Genomic DNA, 20,668 nt, shown 5'->3' on the forward strand with positions numbered 1-20,668 from the left:
TTCAGCTTTGTGTATCTACCACTACCAGTTACACAAACAGTACAGTACATCAGTGCTGCTGCAAGTGCCCGTTCAGTTAAACTTCTACTAGCACCAATTACCCTCCCACGTGAACGATCTCGAGAACACGGCACAGCAGTCCCGCCCACAGCCCAAAAATTTCGAGCTGGCGCCACAGCTCTGACCCAGCCCGCCAATCCACCGGTCCAAGCTTTCGGCCACGTCACCAATCCGCGGCATTCCTACCCGGATCGCCATCTCGACCGTCCACTCCATCCGCATCCAACGGCAAGTACATGCCTCTCGTCCCCTCCCGAAAAACCAAAACCCAAACCCGCCCGCTCTCTCGGTGCTCCTCCTATTTAACTCCGCCTCGTCCCCTTCTTCCTCCTCACCCCAATCTCCCCAGCCCCCAACCACCAGAGCCTCCTCCTCCCCTCCGGCGCATCGACGACATGGCCCGCACCAAGCAGACGGCGAGGAAGTCGACCGGCGGCAAGGCGCCGAGGAAGCAGCTGGCGACCAAGGCCGCTCGCAAGTCCGCCCCGGCCACCGGCGGCGTGAAGAAGCCCCACCGCTTCCGCCCCGGCACCGTGGCGCTCCGCGAGATCCGCAAGTACCAGAAGAGCACGGAGCTGCTCATCCGCAAGCTCCCCTTCCAGCGCCTCGTGCGCGAGATCGCCCAGGACTTCAAGACCGACCTCCGCTTCCAGTCCTCCGCCGTCTCCGCCCTGCAGGAGGCCGCCGAGGCCTACCTCGTGGGCCTCTTCGAGGACACCAACCTCTGCGCCATCCACGCCAAGCGCGTCACCATCATGCCCAAGGACATCCAGCTCGCCCGCCGCATCCGTGGCGAGAGGGCCTAGGCTGCTGCACCTGCAATCCATGCTAGGCTGAGTTCATCGGTGGAAAATAGTGGTGTTTCAGAATGTGCGTCGTGTTAGATCCATGTTAGATCCCTGTTCCTCTCATGGTGGGTGGATGTGTTATGCCTAATCTGATGGTACCTTCTTGTTGCCATCAGCAATGGAAATGAAAAAAATGTTGGTTACTGTTGTCATACATGTGTTTGAATGCCTGATTCTCCCTGTATGTATCCGAGCTTTTCCTCTTGAATTTGTTTGCACCAAATGTTGGATTAGATTATCAGATTTCTTACCTCTTTAAGCCGCGTGTTCTTGTGCTCTGATTTTGAGCATAAATCATCATTCGACTGTCAATATCTTCAATAAGCAATTCGGCTTTCTGCATCTGAACCTCTGAACCCGAACGAAAGAGCCGCCGATATGCTCGTCTTCAGTTCCGTCTACTGACCAGTTGCTGCATAACAGTACCTGTATGTTTGATGTTCAATCTTCAGTGCACACCAAATGTTTGAACGAACGAGCCGCCGATATGCTCGACTTTGCCTAATTATACTGCAATCCCGCAAGTCTATGAACCATGCTCTGAACTGCAAACATACGGATAGTACTACAAGTTACTTGGTGTCCTGTCTTCAGATTTTACAGTTCAGAAAAGGCTGCAGGATTCCACACCGTGCCTGCAATATTATTGGTTGCGTCACCCACAATTCCTAAATATCCGTTTCGAAAAACAATAACGCACCAAAACATTTTGTATCTCTATTCCTGGTTCTGCCACTGTCGAAACTGCAGAGTGGATTGGCCATTTGGGTCGAGCATCCTGAAACATGAGGTGGACACAAATCAGGAGTGTAACGAGAAGATGTGAAATGACCTGCCGGTTTTAGCCAGCTTCGATCTTGTAGCTTAAATGATGCCGTGTCAAAGCTTGAAATCGGTATTCTGGTTGGTTGCCTCTGATAAGCACGAGATGGCCTCGGGGATGTCAATAAGCTCGTTCAGTTACACAAACAGTACTGTACATCAGTGCTGGAAGTGCTCGTTCAGTTAAGTTTCTAGCACCAATTACCTGACCGCCAAGCTATTACATGTAATTATTGTAACGTGTTATCTGAATGCTTGAATCCTAAAAAAGTGAACTCCAGTAAGCGATGAAAAATGAGTATAGCAGTCACTGCATTCGAGCAAGTTTCCTGCAGATTATCTTCAGATCTCCAGAACAGTTAGGATGAAGGAATAATAATCAGTCATTGGAGGACATGCAACAGCAATGGAGCAAGTATATCCAGTTGACTTGATATTCTCCCACATGAAAAATCTCACCAACCATTTAAAAAAAAGAAAGAAAAAGAATCCCAAGAATACGACACCGGGCCCGCGCCCACAGCCCAAAAATTTCGAGCTGCCGCCACAGCTCTGACCCAGCCCGCCAAACCACCGGTCCAATCTCTCGGCCACGTCACCGATCCGCGGCATCTCTCCCCCGGATCGCCGTCTCGACCGTCCACTCCATCCGCATCCAACGGCAGCCACACGCCTCCTCCAACCTCTCGACCCCTTTAAGACGCCCTTCGCCCCACCCAGCAAATCACAGCACCAGACGCCACCCACCACCGTTCCTCCGATCCCACACTCGCTCGCAGCTCGAGATCGTCGGCCATGTCCGGGCGCGGCAAGGGAGGCAAGGGCCTAGGCAAGGGCGGCGCCAAGCGCCACCGGAAGGTCCTCCGCGATAACATCCAGGGCATCACCAAGCCGGCGATCCGGCGGCTGGCGCGGCGGGGCGGCGTGAAGCGCATCTCGGGGCTCATCTACGAGGAGACCCGCGGCGTGCTCAAGATCTTCCTCGAGAACGTCATCCGCGATGCCGTCACCTACACCGAGCACGCCCGCCGCAAGACCGTCACCGCCATGGACGTCGTCTACGCGCTCAAGCGCCAGGGCCGCACCCTCTACGGCTTCGGCGGCTAAGGGCCGGCCGGCCGACGGGAGTCACTCTTTGTCGCCGCCTGCAGATTCCAGAAGCCTGATGAAACCCCGACTTGTTTAGTTCGCTATTTCCTCTGTAGTTTGAACTCAATCGTGGAACAAAGTTATTCGCATATGTTGTTGGAAATGAAGCTTGTCTGTTGTCTCTGTGCTGATACCCTGTTTCTGATTTTGTCTCGCTGGTTGGTCTCTGTTGGGTACGATATTGAGGCGGCGATCAGTTGATTTGCCACAATTTACCAGGAGCCCCGTCTGAGTTGTACTACTTGTTTGCAGTCTTATTTATAATGTCAAAAAACGCCACGGTGTCTCAACAATTGTGTGTCTCGATTCAGCAACATCATTTGCTCTGTTTCTGTTATTTGATCTGATGCATTTATGCTGGGCACCATTGATGTTACTTCTGTGGTGCAATGTGGGTAATGGAGATTGGGATTAGTCTGCATTTCATAAATTTCTAGCTTGGAATACATATGAAGTCTAGATCGAGTAGCTATCCTTGACGAGAGTTTTGGGCGTATAAATTTGCTCTTTGACTTGTAATGTGAAACTATCTCACAGTGACCAATTCATGATGTGGTTCATGCTAACTGCTAGTATAAGATATTCAGGATCATAATTTGTGCTTTATTTCTGTTGATTTGTACATACTACAATAACCTTTTAATTGCCTGAATGGTGCTTCCAATTGTGGAATTGTGAATACAGATACAGATGCACGATACCCTCTTGGCAGTGACAGCAACTTCATCCTTCAGTTGAATTGATCGAGAGGTGCAATGATGTATTTTGTGTTGGATCTGTTATGAATTATATTCAGATATCCAAAGCAGCTTCGATAAATGAATACTAGCCTGTCCTGAGAAGACATGGTACAGAATTCAACCACCATTCCGCCAGAACGGCAATGGAACAAGCATATCGGGGTTAGATTAGATTATGCTCAATAGGCAGATTACAGTCTTCTCTATTTGATGACAACAGCTTTGTCACAACCCCACCTGACCAACCTCAGGAACGCCTTTATGAAACTGAACGCCCGATACAAGGATTAGGTTGAGTATCACAAACACACACTTTGAAGACACAAACGCACAAGAACTTTCACATTTGTACTATTAACACAACCAAAAATTGGCACTCCTGTTAAAAACATACATGCACACTGATTTATTGAGAAGAAATGAAAAATCACCATCAAGTATGGACAGTGAGGTGACTGAAGCAGCACCGAGATGGCAAGTTCCCCTGAAAAGCTCCGAGCAGCATCAAGTTCTTGGTGCTCCATTTACCCACTTCATAGCATCCCAGTCCGGCACCGATTGGAGCAACCGTGCTTTTCAAGGCACACAATACAGCAGTTCAGGTTGCTGTCATAGAGCGAAGGGAACACCAGAGTCGTCGGATAAGAACACGATTGCTCTGCTGCAAGTGCAATGGCCATATCGGTAATGCTTATGAGGGCTCTATCACATTATTCTTGATACGCTGGGGAAACACGACCCGCGTGCGACAGGCGTGTGCATCGGGTCGGCTAGCTTGCATCGTGAGGGAGTCAGTTTTAGTGCTGCCAGCTATATAAAATTTGACAAGTTGTTTTCAGCTATGGCATCAGAGTGTTCTTTTTGTGATTTTCATACTTATAGCAATGAGTTGTGCAGATTGATAATGGTCAAAATACAATTGGCTAAATCTGTTTTCACTAAATTAGTAGATTTATGTGTTCCATTGTGCACAACATAATATGTAGAGTACCCCGCAAAACACACACATAATATGTAGAGTAATATGCATGCAACAACGTCTACACGTACTCAGTCAACCAGCACTCTGCACTAGAAGCTCTTAGAAATTTTGTGTGGGTACACTTAAGTAGTAACCTTATATGTGTATGAATATCACAAATAAGATATATGATCTTTTTCTCGAACTTGTAAATGATCTTAGCTACCTCCAATTTCAGAATGGTCACATATTGCTATTACTGGGAATGTTTTTGCCGTTGCAGGTTCAACTTACTCTCCACTTCTGTAGGCATGGAATTGACTGGCCTCTTGATACATTTCTAGCTTTCTGAATTTCTCTTCATGTTGCCACAGAAACATATCATTTTCTTTGGCAAATCAGTGTAGAAATCCATGGTTTCTCTGTAGCAATAGACAGACACTGGTCTCTGTTTTCAGACCGTTTCTTCCATTTCTTTCTTGATGGTCTTGGATAACTGAGTATTCTAATATGAAATTCTTCCGACTTTGTATGTAGCTCACTTGCATGGGAAGTTTATTCCAGCATGCGTTGAAGACGAAGTATAACACATACAGTGGGTGATGTCTCATAAGAAAAAGTAAGCCACATGAACTTAGTAACTCACAATTTACCATTCCACGACGAATCGATTCTGATTGGTATATGTGAGACACCTAACTTTGTTAATAAAAAATATTCATTTTTTACTTAGAACCAAAACATCGATTCATGTTGCTACCTACATGGTTACAAGTCATGTTGAATGCTGAAAATAATTCTGAAAAGAACCACATGTATTGATTGGTTTCGGAAAAATTGATGATGAATTGGTTTTAGAAAGAAAGAAAAAATCATCTGTGTATATGAATAGGGAATTGGTAATCTTGGATTGACATGCCATGCATGACTTGATTTCCTGTCACATACATGAAACTTTATCAGCTAAAGAGAATCTATTGGTTGTCATTTGGTAAGCATAAGGGTTCATTATTTTGGTGTGCAAATAAAATTAACCTATATATATCACCTCTACTGGATATCTTATTTTAACCTTATTGTTTTATATTGAGAGGTTAAGTCTCTAAAAGCTATTATCAATCTCTTTCTTTGTACAATCAAATTCTCTAGATAATATGCAAACCTGACCCTTTGCATGGTGTCGGTACCGTAAATAGCTGGTTCACGGAACCAACTGCGCACGGGCCACAAATAGCCCCCCCCCCCCTCTGTCCAGGAGGAGAAATGCCTAAGGAGGAGTTCCAACAAGAAGCTCCGTGGTGGCATGCAGATCTTCGTCAAGACCTTTGTCATGCAAGATTAGCTCCAAGACCCTTCGGCGACAAGCTTGAGGTGGCGAAGGCAACCAGGAACGAAGCCGCCCGACAATGACTATTCCAACCCCCAGAAGACTCAGACCGCGGCTCTCCACGTGTGGCATGTAAGTTCTTCTCCTACAGACCTTTTGTGACACATTGCGAGCAGGCAGCCTGGGCGATGGAATTACAACGGTGCGAGGGTCGAGTCATCCGCCCACCTACCACAAGAAAGACATCTCAACAACACATGGCTTAACAAGACCCAGTCATCACCTTGAGCGGCGGTGAAAAGGTGGTTGTTCGTTCCCGGGAGTCATAAGACGATGACACTTCATCGTGCTTTAATGCATGTACCTACCTAGTCAGACGAGGTAGGTTCCTTAGTAGCGAAGCCATTATGGTACCCCTTGATCTATAAAAGGACGACCGGGCTACTGAGAAATAGGTTGGACACTTGGTAGAACACCAATAGGAGCCGCACTACTCTCTCTGTTCTCGAAAAGGACTTGTAGCTCTCTGTCCACCAAATAAACCACATACAAAGTAGGAGTAGGGTGTTACGCAACCATGCAACCCGAACCTTGGTACAACCAAAGAGATTACATATGCACGCTACAACATGAGGAGAGGAACAACCGCCACAAGAAGACAACGTCCTTATCGCACAGCTTGCGTAAGTGCGACCACAAATCTAAGTTTGAGACAATAAGTTTGAGAATGAGGGAGGAGTGTACATTAGTGTTCTTGAAGGCCTTTTCATTTCTAGCATCCCAGATACGCCAAAGGATCGCAAATAGAATGAATGGACACACTCTATCATCAAGTCCACGTGGTGTTGCAGCATCCCAAAGTAGTGATGTGTCGGTGAAGGAGAAGCATAGGCCGAGACGTTGCCAAATTCTGTTTGCGAGTGGACATGAGATGAATATGTGATATGTGCCCTCTTCTTGATGAGTGCATCTTGGGTAGTCCGAGTTTGGAGTGATTGATTTGTGTGCAAGGTTAGCCTTTGTATCTGAGTCCGCCCTTGAATGCCAACCATGCAAATACCTTGATCTTTTTTGGTACCATAGAATGCCATATCAGCTTTGCGTTCCTATCTTCATCCACCTCCTTAGATATCAGCTCATATGCTTTCTTTGTTGAGAAGGTGTGTCCCCCATTAAGGAAGCGAGTGTCCGACTCATCTGAAAGCATAAAGTCCTGCAGCAAAGACAAAAGAGAGACCCTTTCTGTGGAGGCAGAAGAGGTTAGGCGACCCACTCTAACAAACGACCCAATGGAATGCGAGAAAATGCAAGGAAAAGTTTTTGAAAGTGGTTGTGGCGTGAGCCAAGTGTCTAGCCAGAAACAGGTCAGTGAGCCATTGTTTGTTAGGACAAAGGAAATGCTTTGTAGGGTTGGCAAATGGTTTTTTATAGTTTAACAAAGAAAAAATTTGTGGGTGGAGGGGGAAATAAAAGCATTTGGGTGTTGCAGCGAAAGCCAGTCGAGCCAAGGAGAAGTGGAGGGGAGAAGTAGGGAGTCAAGAATGGCCATAATGAGGACAAGTCTGTCTCCTCTTGACGAGTTATATACCCAAAACCACCACACTTGGGGCTAGGGTAACCGGTCGGTACCACATTTAAGCCATGTCACAAAAAACCACCAACTGTGGGACTAATTGGTACCGCGAAGCACTGACTGGCCGTTTTAGCCGCGAAAACAGCGAAACTGACAGGTCGGGACCACCTGTCGGGTCGACGTGGCGCGGGCTGACGGACGCCGTTAGACGGAGGGGGACGGCCGTTTCCGCGCCCGTGTATTAGGTCACACCCCTGCCGTTTCGTCCTCCAATCCCCGATTCAGTTTCCCTCCCGCGCGTTCCTCCCGCTCTGCTCATGGCGACCAGCTCCGGCGGCGGCTATGGCGGAGAAGGTCTCTACGGCTCCGGCGGCGGTGGTCGTTCTTCCGGTGGCCGCCGCCCGCAATGCGACCCCGTTGGCAAGTTGGGCCCCAACCCCGATGGCGATTCGCACTCGACGGCGGATTGGGGAAAAGCTGTCCTGCCGCCACCGTCGCAGCATGCGGAGGAGGCAGAGAAGGATGTTGCGGACGTGGAGAAGGCGTCGGCGGCGGCTGATTCGTTGGGGGAGGAAGTACCCCGCGGGCATCCATCTCCACCCAGGTAAATCTCAGTGCAAAAACCTAGGGTTAGGGTTCTAGCAATACTGCTTAGTTGGAGTACTCACTTAGTTAGGATGCCTAGAGTTACTTCTAGCAATACTGCTTCGTTGGGGGAGGAAGCTCATATGCCTAGATGAAGTTTTTCTTTGTTTTTTTTTCTGAATTACTAAATGTATCATAGTTTATTCTGCATTTGTTGGCTCTTGTGGCATAGATCTTATTGCTGTTACTTTGTTTTATATGTGAATATGTCATAGTTTTTATTGTGGCACTCAAAATGTCATGGTCATGAATTTGATTTGTTTTCTGTAGGCTTGAAAATGTTACTGAAAATGTCATGGTCATTAATATGTTTTAATATGTTTTGTGTTCTGTAGGCTTGAGGAGCCATGGTCATTATATTTTCAGTTTCCTTCTAAAGATGCTGCCAAAAAATATGCCCTTGTGAAGATGTATGAGAGAGACATCACTTATGGCAGTTTGCTTAATGTGATGGTCAGAAATGGATATGGAAGTGATGATAGTATTTGCTACTTGAGGAAGGATTGCACAGGGCCGCAAGGGATTACTTTCGTCAGAAACAACACTGAAGTGGATGAGATGATAAAGCAGTTTAAAAGCAGTCAGACACTGTGTTTGTATGTTAAAGAGGGGAAATTAGATATAAAGCAAGCACCAGTTAACAAAAGTGCAGAAGATGAAGAAGTGGACCCAGATGAAACAATTGAAGATTTAACAGTGGACCCACCAGTTGTATTTGGTGTTAATGAGTCAGGTGTTGTGCACAAAACAAACACTGATCATGTTGGCTCATCATATTTTGTTGGTACACAAGAAAGTGTGAACTATATGCCAATAAAATCAGTTCCTCCACCATGCCAGTTACTGCTTGGGACACAAGATCACCCAATTGAGCCAGAGATGGTAGATGCAGATGAGGAAAATAATGCATTGCAGCAGGTTAACACTCAAGTTAGTGTTAATTATGTAGATTTACAGTTTGATACAGGTGAGGAGGAGCATGCAGGAAATGAGGACACATCTGATGAAGATGATGACTCAGTATTTGATGAAGACTTTGTAGCTCATGAAGACCTCCCAGATGCATATTCAGATTCCATGGACTATGAAGAAGAAGATAATGTAGCTAGAGAAGAAGAACAGAGGAGGAAAGTGGACAGTGATCTGAAAGACACAATTGCTGACATTAAGAGGAAGAGAGCTCAATACATGAGCAGTACACACTGTGAAGGAGACACAGACCCTGAAGATTTATATGACATAGACTTGGAGGAAGAGGATGCTGATTGTCAAGAGATAGCAGTTCCCGAGCCTGTTGAGAAGAAGATAAAGAGGCCTGGGCCTACTAGTAGGTCCCACTCTAGTGCTAACAGAAGCATGAATGAGGACTGGTATCCATCTTCAGAAGAGGATGATACATGCTTTGAAGCTGATGATGATGGCAATGAACCTATGTCTTTTATAATCCCCTCTGGTAGAAAGAGCAGAGCTAAGAAAAGACCACCTAGGGTCTAGTATGATGAGGGCAGGCCGCATCTAGAGCAGCAATTCCAGCTTAGGCTTTGTTTCAGAGATGTGTACCAATTTAGAGAGGCTCTTGTGAATTTGCATGTGAAACAACTTAGAAGATACAAATATCACAGAAACCGCAGTGATAGGGTAATAGTGTGTTGTGATGGAGAGGGCTGTCAGTTCCACATGGTTGCAGCAAAGATCAGTAATGAGCCCACTTTCTGCATTAAGAAGATGGTATTGGAGCACACATGTCCCACCCAATCTGAGAAGACAAGGATCAGCTCCAAGTGGCTTGGCAACAAAATGCTTGAAACTATCAGATCAGACCCCAACACTACTGTACCTGCTATAGTTGACAAGGTAAAGAGGCAATTTGGTGTTGAGGTGCCCAAGATGATGGCATGGAGAGCAAAGAGGAAAGCAAAGGAGAATGTGCTTGGAGATCACAAGAGGCAATACAAGAGGCTGAGAGATTTTTTGGAGACTGTGAAGGCTACAAATCCTGGATCAAGATGCATTGTCAGTACTGTGAGTGGAAAAACAAGAGAAAACCCAACTGCAGGACCAAGGTTTCATGGTCTTTTTTCTGTTTGAATGCATGTGTTGAGGGATTTTTGAATGGATGCAGGCCATTCATAGGCCTAGATGGTTGTTTCATTAAGTTAACTAGTGGGGCACAAATACTAGCAGCTACTGGAAGGGATGCAAACAACAATATGTACCCCATAGCATTTGGAGTGGTTGGAGTTGAAGACACACCAAATTGGTCATGGTTTTTGACTCAACTCAAGTATGCCCTAGGAGGGACTGAAGAGGGAAAATTTGGGAAGTACACATTCATGTCTGATAGACAGAAGGTGAGTTTATCTACATCTTCACTTGTCCCTAAATTAGTACTCTAATTAGTTCATTAATTTGTTTAATTAGTTATGCATTTAGTGTATTTAGTCTAATTAGTTCTGCATTTAGTGTATTTAGTTCATTAATTTGTTGAACACTTACTCTAGTTGGCATGTGTATAGTGGTAATGCATCTTGTCGACAATTAGGTCAAGAGGGCCTATGGTGGCCCAAAAGGTAACACATCTTGTCGAGTGGTAATGCATCTTATCGAGTGGTAACGCATCTTGTCGATACTTCGGTCAATATAGCCTAGGGTGACCCTTATGGGCCACCATAGCCCAACCAACCTCCCACCTACCCTAGTTGGCATGTGTCGAGTGGTAACGCATCTTGTCGATACTTCGGTCAAGGTAGCCTAGGGTGACCCTTATGGGCCACCATAGCCCAACCAACCTCCCACCTATCCTAGTTGGCATGTGTCGAGTGGTAACACATCTTGTCGATACTTCGGTCAAGATAGCCTAGGGTGACCCTTATGGGCCACCATAGCCCAACCAACCTCCCACCTACCCTAGTTGGCATGTGTCGAGTGGTAACGCATCTTGTCGACACTTCAGTCAAGGTAGCCTAGGGTGACCCTTATGGGCCAACATAGCCCAACCAACCTCCCACCTACCCTAGTTGGCATGTGTCGAGTGGTAACGCATCTTGTCGACACTTCGGTCAAGGTAGCCTAGGGTGAACCTTATGGGCCACCATAGCCCAACCAACCTCCCACCTACCCTAGTTGGCATGTGTCGAGTGGTAACGCATCTTGTCGACACTTCGGTCAAGGTAGCCTAGGGTGACCCTTATGGGCCAACATAGGACAAGCTACAACAATTAAATTGAATTAAATCAATGTAATATTAAATCAATATAATATTACTACAACAATTAAATTGAATTAAAATTTGTTTTGATAATTTATTTCATTTTAACAAATTCAAAATCCTTTGCAGGGTCTGTTGAATGCAGTCACAGCAGTCTTTCCCAACTGCCCTCATAGGTACTGCTTGAGGCACATTTATGCCAACTTTTAGAGAGCATGATTCAGAGGAGAAGACCTGAAGAAATGCATGGATGCAGCTGCATATGCTTACACTGAACATGACTTTCAGTTGGCAATGGAGAGCATGAAGGCTGAGTGCAAGGCTGCTTGGGAGTGGATGTCAAGGATTCCTCCAAAAGCTTGGTCAAGACATGCAATGGATACTAACTACAAAACTGATCTGGTTGTCAATAACTTAAGTGAAGTTTTTAATAAGTACATACTTGATGTAAGGAACAAGCCAATTGTCACCATGATCAATGGGATCAAGGACAAACTTCTGGTAAGGTATCAACAAAAGAGAGAGGGTGGACTAGTTTCAAGATAGGAAATTGCACCAACTTATGTTGAGAGGTTAGAGATGAACAAGAGATATGCAAGGGACTGCAAATCATTGATAGCTGGACCAGGTCTTTTCCAAGTGAGTAGTGGGGATAAGACCTACTCTGTTTACACTAATCTGAAAACATGTGGTTGTAAGAAGTGGGACATCTTTGGAATTCCTTGCAACCATGGTTGTTCTGCCATCTACAGGTCCAAACAACTACCAGAGGACCATGTAAATATTTTCTTCAAAAAGGCTATGTACTTGGAGTCATACAAGCCTATCATTTACCCAGTTCCTGGTCCTGATTGTTGGGTGAAAACTGCAACTCCTGACATTGACCCACCTCAGTTCAAAGAAGACAAGAAGGGACCAGCAGAAGAGAAAAGGAAGAAAGGCAGGTTTGAGCCTCCTCAAGCAAAGCAGACATCAAGGATGGCTACAATAACTTGTAGTAACTGCAAGTTGCAGGGCCACAAATACACAAGTTGTGCAAAGCCATTGAGGCCAGATCTGCAAATCAGGAAGAACAAACACATGGTATGTTATTTTTGACTTCCTTCTCTATCTCATCACTCATTAAGTATCACTGAAATTTATCCAACAAAAATAATCGTAGGAAAATAGGACAACCCCTACATGGCAGCAAGGTGGAAGCTCAACATCTGGTACAACAACTCCTAGGGGTGCAAGCTCTACATCCGCTTCAAGGGGATCTGTTGTTGCTGCTTCAAGGGGCAAATCTGCTAGAGCTGCTGCTACATCTGCTAGAGCTGCTGGTTCATCTGCTAGAGCTGCAAATTCTTCTCCTTCTGGTGCTGGTACTGCTGCTGCAAGGAGAGGTGCAAAAACAGGTGCAAGAAGCTTCAATCCTCCAAGAACTACTGCAGAAGCTTCAACTAGCCAGCCAACAGGAAATAGGCCGAAAAGGGCAAGATACATGAGCAAAAGGATGGAGGGGTACTTCTATGCCAGTGGGAACTACTGAGAGTTCTTGTTTGACTATGTATCCAAGTGCATGTGTGCTCCATCAGGCACTAGAGCACTTTATCTATGCCAAGACTAAATTTGAACTTATGTAATGCTGTGTTGAACCTATGTGTGCCACTATGAACTACTGTTGTGTAATGTTATGCTAAACCTATGTATGGATCTTGGTTTTATGCTATGAGGAACTACTATCTATTATTCTTGTGTACTGCTATGTTGGCTTGCTTCAATCATCATGTACCTATCTATAATTATGTGCTTGCACTGCTACATTTACTCTGTACTGCTATGTTGTTTGCACTCCCTGATCATCACATTATGTGCATAATAATAATGCCAGAAAGTTCCTGGTATACTCATGCCATAAGTTACTAGTATTTCAAATTTTTCTGTGCACAATAATTTGACTATCACACCAGTTTCACCTGGAGTGAAGTAAATATAATAGAGTACTCAATATGATACAAGAGATAGCACTACAAATTAAGTTCAAATTCATGCCATAAGTTCAAATTCTAGACTTGCAGATAAACTGCATAATTCAGTACAAATTTAACCATTACAACAGTACATTGCACTTCTAGTAGGGCTGATTATTCAGTGCAACAGAGCACAACTACACCAGTACAATGCCACATTACATAATTAAAATTCATCACAGATCTCCTTCAACTTCTTGATCTTGTCCTTGTAGCCATGCTTCTGTTTCAGCAAATCAGAGATGATGTACTCTAGCTTTTTCTTCTCTTCCTTTAGTTGGTCTCTCTCTGTGAGCACTTGGTCTCTCTCTACCACAAGCTTGTCCCTCTCCTTCTCTGCCTTTGCCCTGAGTAACTGATGTAGGTTTGTGCAACCATGGTCTGCCAGCTTCTTCTTCTCCATCTCCTCTTTCAGATCATTGAGAGCCAACCTAGTATTGCCCAGCTCAGTAATAGCATCCTCCTTGTCAGCCACCATTTTTGCAAAATCAAGTTTGAAAAATCTCAGCTCTTCTTCCATCTTCCTCTTTTCTCCAACTAATTTGTAATTCTGATCACCAAGTTGAACATTGTGTCTCAGCCTATCATTGATTTCTTTGTCATACATGCCCCACAATTCAGTTAGGCAGAACTGCATAGCCACTGACCACTCAGGGTCTATCCACTCCAGATAGTTGCACTTTAGTTCAGCCTATAATTCAGAAAAAATATTGTCAATCATACTACACAAGAGATGTTCTCAGTAAGAAATTGTGTTCATTTAAATGCACAAACAATTAAGAAAGCCTATCAAATTAATATGTGTTGTCAATAAGAAATTTTTGTCACTTTTAACAGCATATAAACTAAATATATGTTGTCATTAATAAGTACAAAATTTAGTGCTGGCACTAACAATGTTGTACACTAGTTGTACACTACTTAATTATTTGAGCAAATTACACTGCCATAGCATAATTTCCTACTGGCACTAACAATGTCGTACACTACCCAGTCAAAAAAAACAATGTTGTACACTACTTAATTATTTGGAGCAAATTACACTGGCATAGCATAATTTACTACTGTCAGAGCATAATTAAATCCAACTGTGGGCAATGACAATTGTTCACACTAATAAGCAGAGCAAAATTTCCTTCTGGCATTTGAATGGAGCAAAAACTAACTAAGGTTAACTAAATACAGTACTAACCAACATACCTTCTCCTTAGTGCAAGCAAGAAAACGTCGGCCAGTGTCCGTAGATTCAAATGGTACTAGCCTGAGGCAAGGCTCGCGATGCAGACAACGAGAGGAGAGCTCATGAGCAATGCCACTCCATTCATAGCATGGGATAGTCCTAGGAAGCTTAAAACCAAAGAGATTGAAGAAATCAGCGACTTGGTAAGAAATCCCCAACTCAAGAACCCTAACCCTAACCCTAAATGTTGGAATCCCCAAATGAACGTACCTGGCTAGTCACTGACTCGTCGTCTGAAGAAGAAGAGCTTGACCCCTCGCTCCAGGAAACCATGGCGGACCGGCGGACGACAGCGAGACGACAGTGGCGGCGGCGGCGGTCGTCGAGGTCGAGACAGAAGGGTCGGATGTAATCTGGTGCGGTCTGGTCCGACGAGCGACCCGCACGGCCCACTAATGCACGGGCGCGGAAACGGCCGTCCCCCTCCGTCTAACGGCGTCCGTCAGCCCGCGCCACGTCGACCCGACAGGTGGGCCCGACCTGTCGGTTTCGTTGTTTCCGTGGCTAAAACGGCTAGTCAGTGCTCCGCGGTACCGATTAGTCCCAGAGTTGGTGGTTTTTTGTGACATGGCTTAAATGTGGTACTGACCGGTTACCCTAGCCCCAAGTGTGATGGTTTTGGGTAAATAACTCCCTCTTGACAGTAATTTTGTGTGCCAGCCTGATTTTTTTACAACCTTCTAGGATTGGCAGGAAAAGGTTCGGGGGAGGTCGAAGCGGAGAAAGCGGTAGCCCTAGATAGGTTTGGGGGAAAGAAGAAAAGGGGTAGCTATGGATGGAAGCGGTAGAAGTGCTGGTCAGGGGGAGAAGTGACTAGAGGGACAAATCATGTTTTTGAGAAATTAATGTGCAGACCAGTGGAAAACGAGAAATCCCGAAGCAACCCTTTTAGGGCAGAGGCTGCTATAGGAGAGGCCGCATCGATAATTAACGTGTCATCTGCGTACTAGAGTGTTGTGGGTGGTAGATCCTCAAAGAGGGGGTGATGAAGGAGAGCAATGTGAAGATGTTGAGGGATGAGCTGCTATAACAAGTCGGCCACGATGATAAATAGATAAGGCGAGAGTGGGTCGCCCTGACGTAAACCATTTTTACATGTGATCCAAGGCCCTAGGATGCTGTTGAATAGAATTGTAGTTTTGCCAGTTGAAAGGATGTTTTGTATCCATAACCTAAATTTATCAGGGAATCTTCTAAGAAGAAGGATTTTACCCAGGAGGCCCAGAAAATCGAGTCAAAGGCTTTCCTAAAATCTAACTTGAGCACGGTAGTGGATAAATTTTCTATTATGATAGGTATTAATTAGATCAGCAACATATACGAAGTTTTCAGCAATGTTCCTATCGGAGATGAATCCGGTATGATCTCCATGGACAAAGTTAGGAAAAGGTCTTTAACCTATCTGTAAGAAGTTTGGCAATGTTATGCTGTGATCCAAATTCAAATATAAAGATAAATGCTAACTTCTAACGAGAGAGCGGAGCGAGACCCATCGCCAGCAGGCTTGGGCCGAAGCGGAGCGTAGCGAGGCGAGAGGGCGTGGGGCCGGAGAGATCAGCGATGGTGGTGGCATGGAGGGGCGTCACAGAAGTGGCGGAAGTTTCCCTCCAGCCAAATCGCACATGAAATAGAGGGAGTGGCAAAACAGAGGGTAAAAACCGAATATTTGACGGATGTGGGCCAAAATATGCAGCTCACTGCAATTTTTTTTACAGATCATACCATTTTAAAGGATCTAGTTGGAACGAGTTCTTCTTTCGGTCCGTAAAATGTCAGTTATTTTAGAGGAAAGTGGGGATATAGCGCATCCTAGAGTTGCTCTAGGTAGGTAAGGTATAAACATTCTTTAGGAAATCTTTGCAAAAACCGGTGGCGGCCCGGAATTGCATTTGTTTGCAGTTAACAACACCATACAAGCCCCCGCAAAAAAAAGAAAAGAAAAAAAGAAACAGCATACAAGGAACTGCCCTCGAGATACCAAACCGTCGCGCCATTTCCGTCTTGCATCGCCAACTTCCTCGCGTCTCCTCTCGCACGCGTGCAGGAGATACGCAGCCATGGGCCGCGCTTCCACCGACCACTCCACCTCCGGCCAGGACGCGCCGCCCCAGCGGCCGCGTCGCGGCGGCCGCCTCCGACTTCGGCGCCGCCGCCGCCGCCGCCGCTCCCCCACGCCAACCTCCGACGACCCAAGTGCAAGCTCCCAAGAACGCACCCCTTCGTTCTCCGAGGCATCAGTGTCCGCGCCACCCTCTTACATCCCTTCCCCGGACATCCCTGCCGGCACCTACGTCGCCGTCGCCCCTCTCCCCGTCTTCCGCGGCGACCCTGGCGAGTGCCCCGACGCCCACCTCGCCCGCTTCGACCGCGTCTGCCGCGCCAACAACGCCACGTCCACGGCCGACGCCGCCCGTATCTTCCCGGCCTCCCTCGACGCCGATGCCGCGCTGTGGTACGAGCTCGCGGCCCCCGCTTCCTCGCCTCCGCCGTGGCACGCCGTCCGCGCGGCCTTCGTCGACTTCTTCCGCCCTCCAGGCGCCGCCAACCGCGCGCGCGCCGAACTCATGGCGCTGAGGCAGCGCCCCGGCGAGGCTGTCAACAGGTACCACCTCCGCATGCAGGGGATCCTCCGGCGGTTCCCGGACGCCAGCACGGACATCCCCGACGCGTTCCTCACGTCCGCGTTCGTCCACGGCCTACGCGCCGAGTTCCAGGACTGGGTGGCGCCGCAGCATCCGGAGGCGCTGGACGAGGCCGTGGCGCTGGCACTGAGCTGGGAGCGCGCCGAGGGCTTGCGGGAGGCGCGGCGCGCGGCGAAGGCGTCGGTGGCCGGCAACGGTGGCGTCAGGTGCGGCTTCTGCGGCGCGGAAGGGCACGAGGAGCCGGGCTGCGAGGTGAGGAAGAGAATGATGGAGTTGTGGCTGAGGAGCAGTAGCGGTGGGAGGGGAAGCACCATGCTGGGGACGATGGGGGAGGAGGCCGAGGAGGGAGGCGGGAGCGCGAGGCTCGGGCGGCTCAGGAGCGCGGTGAGCGCGCGCTCGGCGCAGTGCCAGTGCCGCAAGCATCAGTGCGGGAAAAAGGCCGCGCCGGCGAGCGAGGTCGCTGGAGGCGGCGAAGCGAATGGCGCGGCCGCGGACAAGTGAATTCAAGTGTTCTTCGCAGTTCGTAGTACTTTGTAATACTCTGTATACGTATGTAGTCCGTGCACGTTACCCATATCTAATGGCATACACAATAACTATATGTGAGTCGCCTGAATTTATATTTTGGGTCAGTTGATATTTGAAAGAAGAAGGAGGCTGGCCGGAGGAAAGGAAGAAGCAGCTGCCGGTGATCTATATTTGGGTGGCAGGCTCGCCGGCAATCTATCTTAGGGTGGTAGTGTGGCAGGCTCGCTGACAATCTATCATAGAGTGGCAGGCTCGCTGGCGCTATATCTTAGAGCATCTTCAACAGCCGCGTAAAGCGCCACGCGCTAAAAGTCACGATACAGCGCCGGGTTAGTCAGCTTTAGTGCGCGGTGGTGCGTTGACTTCAGTGGCCGCCACAAATTAAAGTGCGCCCATGCCGTTCCAACAGGCGCGCTATATTTCAGTTTTTTCCTACTATAATTCGATACATATTTAGCTTCGTGGGTAGTTCTACTAATATTACTCGTCCGACTCGGACTCTGTCTCGGTGATGTCCTCCTCTGACGTCGGAGCGTAGGCGTCAAGAAACCGCTCGTCGCCGGAGTTCCAAGAAGACGCATCTCCTAGCGCTTGGTTGTATTTAGCGACCTCCTTCCACGTTCGCTTGTCCTTGTGATAGTCGGCTCGCTCCTCCCTCCTCTTCTCCCTCTTTGCCCTCCTCTGAGCGAAGAACTGTTCCTTGTTGGTGTCGTCTGAGAAGCGATGGCTCCACATCGCCATGGCTTGCTCGTCCATCTCGGCCAGCCTGAGACGATGTTCTCGCTTCCGGTGCTTGCAACGATCCTCGTTGGTGAGAAGCCACGGGAAAGGCGCCAACTCCTGTGCACGCTCCCGCGTCGCCACGTCGGCGAAGTTCATGTCCTGACGGGACCGCAGGAAGCGCCACGCCGCAGCGTCGTACGCACGGGTGCCCTTCTGGGCGGTGTCGAAGGTTCCGAGACGGAGCCGCATGTCACCGCCCGATCGAATCTCGGCGGAGTAGGTGCCGGACGGACGCACGCGAACGCCGCGGTAGCCCGTACCTCCCCGGCGGCGAGGCGGCATGGTGGCGCGGTGGTGGCGTGTTGGCGGCAGAGCGCGACAGAGGGCGATGGAGAGATGGAGAGAGCGGCAGAGGGCGCTGCAATTTATAGACGCGCTGGACGCGGCGCGCCAAATATAGCGCGCGAGCTGTCGCCTTTTCCGGCGCGCGCCAGTTTCCCGCCACCGCTGAAGCGCGCGAAAACGTCCCGCATGCGCTAAAACGTCAATTTATCTCGCACGCGCGTCTTTTGACGCGGCTGTTGGAGATGCTTTTGGCAGTTCGTGGAATATAGGTTCGCTTGAAAAAATCTGCTAATTCTAAGTTTAGCAGGATGGCCAGGGGCGGCAACAACACATCGGTGGGCGGCGGTTGGGGGAGGACGTGGCGGTGAGGCTAACGCGGGAATGCCGACGGCCACGGACGGGCGACGGTGGTTAGGTATCTGGTGGCTTGGTCGGTCTGGTGGTTGAAGAAGGGTCTGATCATCCATTTTTGATCAAACGGTTGGAAACCAATTGACTAACTCAAATAAAATTTCCGGTCGAGTGGTCTCTAGCCAATCCTAGTGGCATACGCTAATTCCACATTGTAGTAAACCTGAAGTACTCCCTTCGTTCCGAATTACCTGTCTTAAATTTGTCTAGATATGAAAGTATCTAATACTAAAATGAGTCTAGATATATCTGTATGTAGACAAATTCAAGACAAGTAATTCGGTACGGAGAGAGTAGATCATATCAGAATGTTGATATCGGTTCTAGTCAATTCTCTCGATATTCAGCTTGGCCCTATTGTAGTGTGATTACGAGCGCGAGCGCTCATACCGCACCCTGTCCTTATCTGTTGTATAAGGTGGTTGTTCAGCTGAATTTTGGTACGACCGCTAGTATGAACGAAAACGGTCGTATTGCACATCTCTTCTCTTCTAGAATGGTCGCTGGCCGCCATCGGTACGAGTGTCTCTCCTCATACCGCAACTCGTCTTCTCCTTTGGACAACTTTCTTCTTGTGGCTAGAGTTAGTACGACCATGAGTGGTCGTGTCGCACCCCATCGTCCCCGAAGCCACCAAACTTCACCATATTTTTTGGGCTTTCTCCTTATGTCGTGTAAATAACATTTGCAACCAAACTACAAGGAAGTGTGCATCAAAATAGAATAATCGAGTCAGCTGATACGTTAAAATTTTATCTTTCGAAGATTAGTCGAAAACCAACTCTAATAGTAAGTCATGCAAAATGAAAGTGTCAATGCAAAAAGGAACGCAACTAAACTCAAAGACCAAAATCTAAGAAAGACATTTAATGACTTTCAGGTTGCCCCGTAGCCAGCACTTTCTTTTTTAGTCACGTAGCTAGGCTTCGGTGCTCCATTTATCCATCTGAATCTCAAGGGATATCAATCCGAGATAAAATTATTCTCACCTCCGGTCGTGGTTTGGAGCACCTTTGTAGCAAATTTTGGTCGAAGTCGTATGTGCTTCCAGTGCATCAGCATCATATAGAAAATTAAAACTCACACTTTGGTGAGTACAAGTCGTGCGATGGTGTCTGGAAGGTTAGTAGCTGCAACTTTTTGAGATTTTTGTAACAGAGAGTAATTTGAGCAATACGGTAACCATAACCTTCTTCACCTTCTTCACTGTACCTGAGAATATTAGTATCCAAATTTGCAAATTCTGTTTCAAGGCTACTGTTATCTATAAGGCATTGCAACTTACTCTCCAAAGAGTGTTATGAAGAGCTTGTACAAAATCAGCAATCACGTCATTATGATCAACACCCGAACATGTAATTTTGGGTTTATCTAGTATTGACAATTCCAAAGGCATGGGGGAATCATCGTTCAGCATTGTGGTGGTTGCATCAT

At 47.3% G+C, this 20,668-nt stretch overlaps 6 protein-coding genes across 6 annotated transcripts; 4 read left to right on the top strand and 2 right to left on the bottom strand.

The window, feature by feature from the left end:
• The first annotated feature begins 373 nt into the window (after positions 1–373).
• LOC125548215 (histone H3.2) lies at positions 374–1,060 on the top strand. The gene has a single exon (XM_087546582.1). It carries the CDS (start codon positions 456–458, stop codon positions 864–866), a length of 411 nt encoding a protein of 136 aa, XP_087402708.1. The 5' UTR covers positions 374–455; the 3' UTR covers positions 867–1,060.
• A 1,376-nt stretch (positions 1,061–2,436) lies between these two features.
• LOC125548216 (histone H4) lies at positions 2,437–3,002 on the top strand. Its single transcript, XM_087546583.1, has one exon. The coding sequence runs from the start codon at positions 2,526–2,528 to the stop codon at positions 2,835–2,837; it is 312 nt and encodes a 103-aa protein (XP_087402709.1). The 5' UTR covers positions 2,437–2,525; the 3' UTR covers positions 2,838–3,002.
• Positions 3,003–7,797: 4,795 nt separating this feature from the next.
• Positions 7,798–9,619, top strand: LOC147978872 (uncharacterized). The gene is made up of 2 exons (XM_087514924.1): positions 7,798–8,084; positions 8,461–9,619. The coding sequence occupies exons 1-2, from the start codon at positions 7,798–7,800 to the stop codon at positions 9,617–9,619; spliced, it is 1,446 nt and encodes a 481-aa protein (XP_087371050.1).
• Positions 9,620–9,802: 183 nt separating this feature from the next.
• On the top strand, positions 9,803–12,864 carry LOC147978873 (uncharacterized). The gene is made up of 5 exons (XM_087514925.1): positions 9,803–10,188; positions 10,248–10,476; positions 11,622–11,834; positions 12,036–12,416; positions 12,496–12,864. The coding sequence occupies exons 1-5, from the start codon at positions 9,803–9,805 to the stop codon at positions 12,862–12,864; spliced, it is 1,578 nt and encodes a 525-aa protein (XP_087371051.1).
• Positions 12,865–13,446: 582 nt separating this feature from the next.
• LOC147978874 (uncharacterized) lies at positions 13,447–14,858 on the bottom strand. The gene is made up of 3 exons (XM_087516681.1): positions 14,796–14,858; positions 14,546–14,692; positions 13,447–14,036 (listed from the first exon to the last, which is right to left on the bottom strand). The coding sequence occupies exons 1-3, from the start codon at positions 14,856–14,858 to the stop codon at positions 13,512–13,514; spliced, it is 735 nt and encodes a 244-aa protein (XP_087372807.1). The 3' UTR covers positions 13,447–13,511.
• A 3,377-nt stretch (positions 14,859–18,235) lies between these two features.
• On the bottom strand, positions 18,236–18,820 carry LOC147978875 (uncharacterized). The gene has a single exon (XM_087514927.1). It carries the CDS (start codon positions 18,818–18,820, stop codon positions 18,236–18,238), a length of 585 nt encoding a protein of 194 aa, XP_087371053.1.
• Between the last annotated feature and the right edge of the window lie 1,848 nt (positions 18,821–20,668).

This window comes from Triticum urartu, chromosome 3A (genome assembly GCF_056163025.1).
Source record: "Triticum urartu cultivar PI428250 chromosome 3A, HENAU_Tu73, whole genome shotgun sequence".
Lineage (NCBI taxonomy): Eukaryota > Viridiplantae > Streptophyta > Magnoliopsida > Poales > Poaceae > Triticum > Triticum urartu.

Coding starts and splice junctions, on each gene's coding strand:
- LOC147978872 (XM_087514924.1), top strand. CDS start 7,798: ATGGCGACCAGCTCCGGCGGCGGCTATGGCGGAGAAGGTCTCTACGGC. Junction 8,085..8,460: donor GGGCATCCATCTCCACCCAG/GTAAATCTCAGT, acceptor TGTGTTCTGTAG/GCTTGAGGAGCCATGGTCAT.
- LOC147978875 (XM_087514927.1), bottom strand. CDS start 18,820: ATGCCGCCTCGCCGCCGGGGAGGTACGGGCTACCGCGGCGTTCGCGTG.
- LOC147978873 (XM_087514925.1), top strand. CDS start 9,803: ATGGTTGCAGCAAAGATCAGTAATGAGCCCACTTTCTGCATTAAGAAG. Junction 10,477..11,621: donor TCATGTCTGATAGACAGAAG/GTGAGTTTATCT, acceptor CATGACTTTCAG/TTGGCAATGGAGAGCATGAA. Junction 11,835..12,035: donor GGATCAAGGACAAACTTCTG/GTAAGGTATCAA, acceptor GGTTGTAAGAAG/TGGGACATCTTTGGAATTCC.
- LOC147978874 (XM_087516681.1), bottom strand. CDS start 14,858: ATGGTTTCCTGGAGCGAGGGGTCAAGCTCTTCTTCTTCAGACGACGAG. Junction 14,693..14,795: donor ACGAGTCAGTGACTAGCCAG/GTACGTTCATTT, acceptor TTTGGTTTTAAG/CTTCCTAGGACTATCCCATG. Junction 14,037..14,545: donor TTGCTTGCACTAAGGAGAAG/GTATGTTGGTTA, acceptor TCTGAATTATAG/GCTGAACTAAAGTGCAACTA.
- LOC125548215 (XM_087546582.1), top strand. CDS start 456: ATGGCCCGCACCAAGCAGACGGCGAGGAAGTCGACCGGCGGCAAGGCG.
- LOC125548216 (XM_087546583.1), top strand. CDS start 2,526: ATGTCCGGGCGCGGCAAGGGAGGCAAGGGCCTAGGCAAGGGCGGCGCC.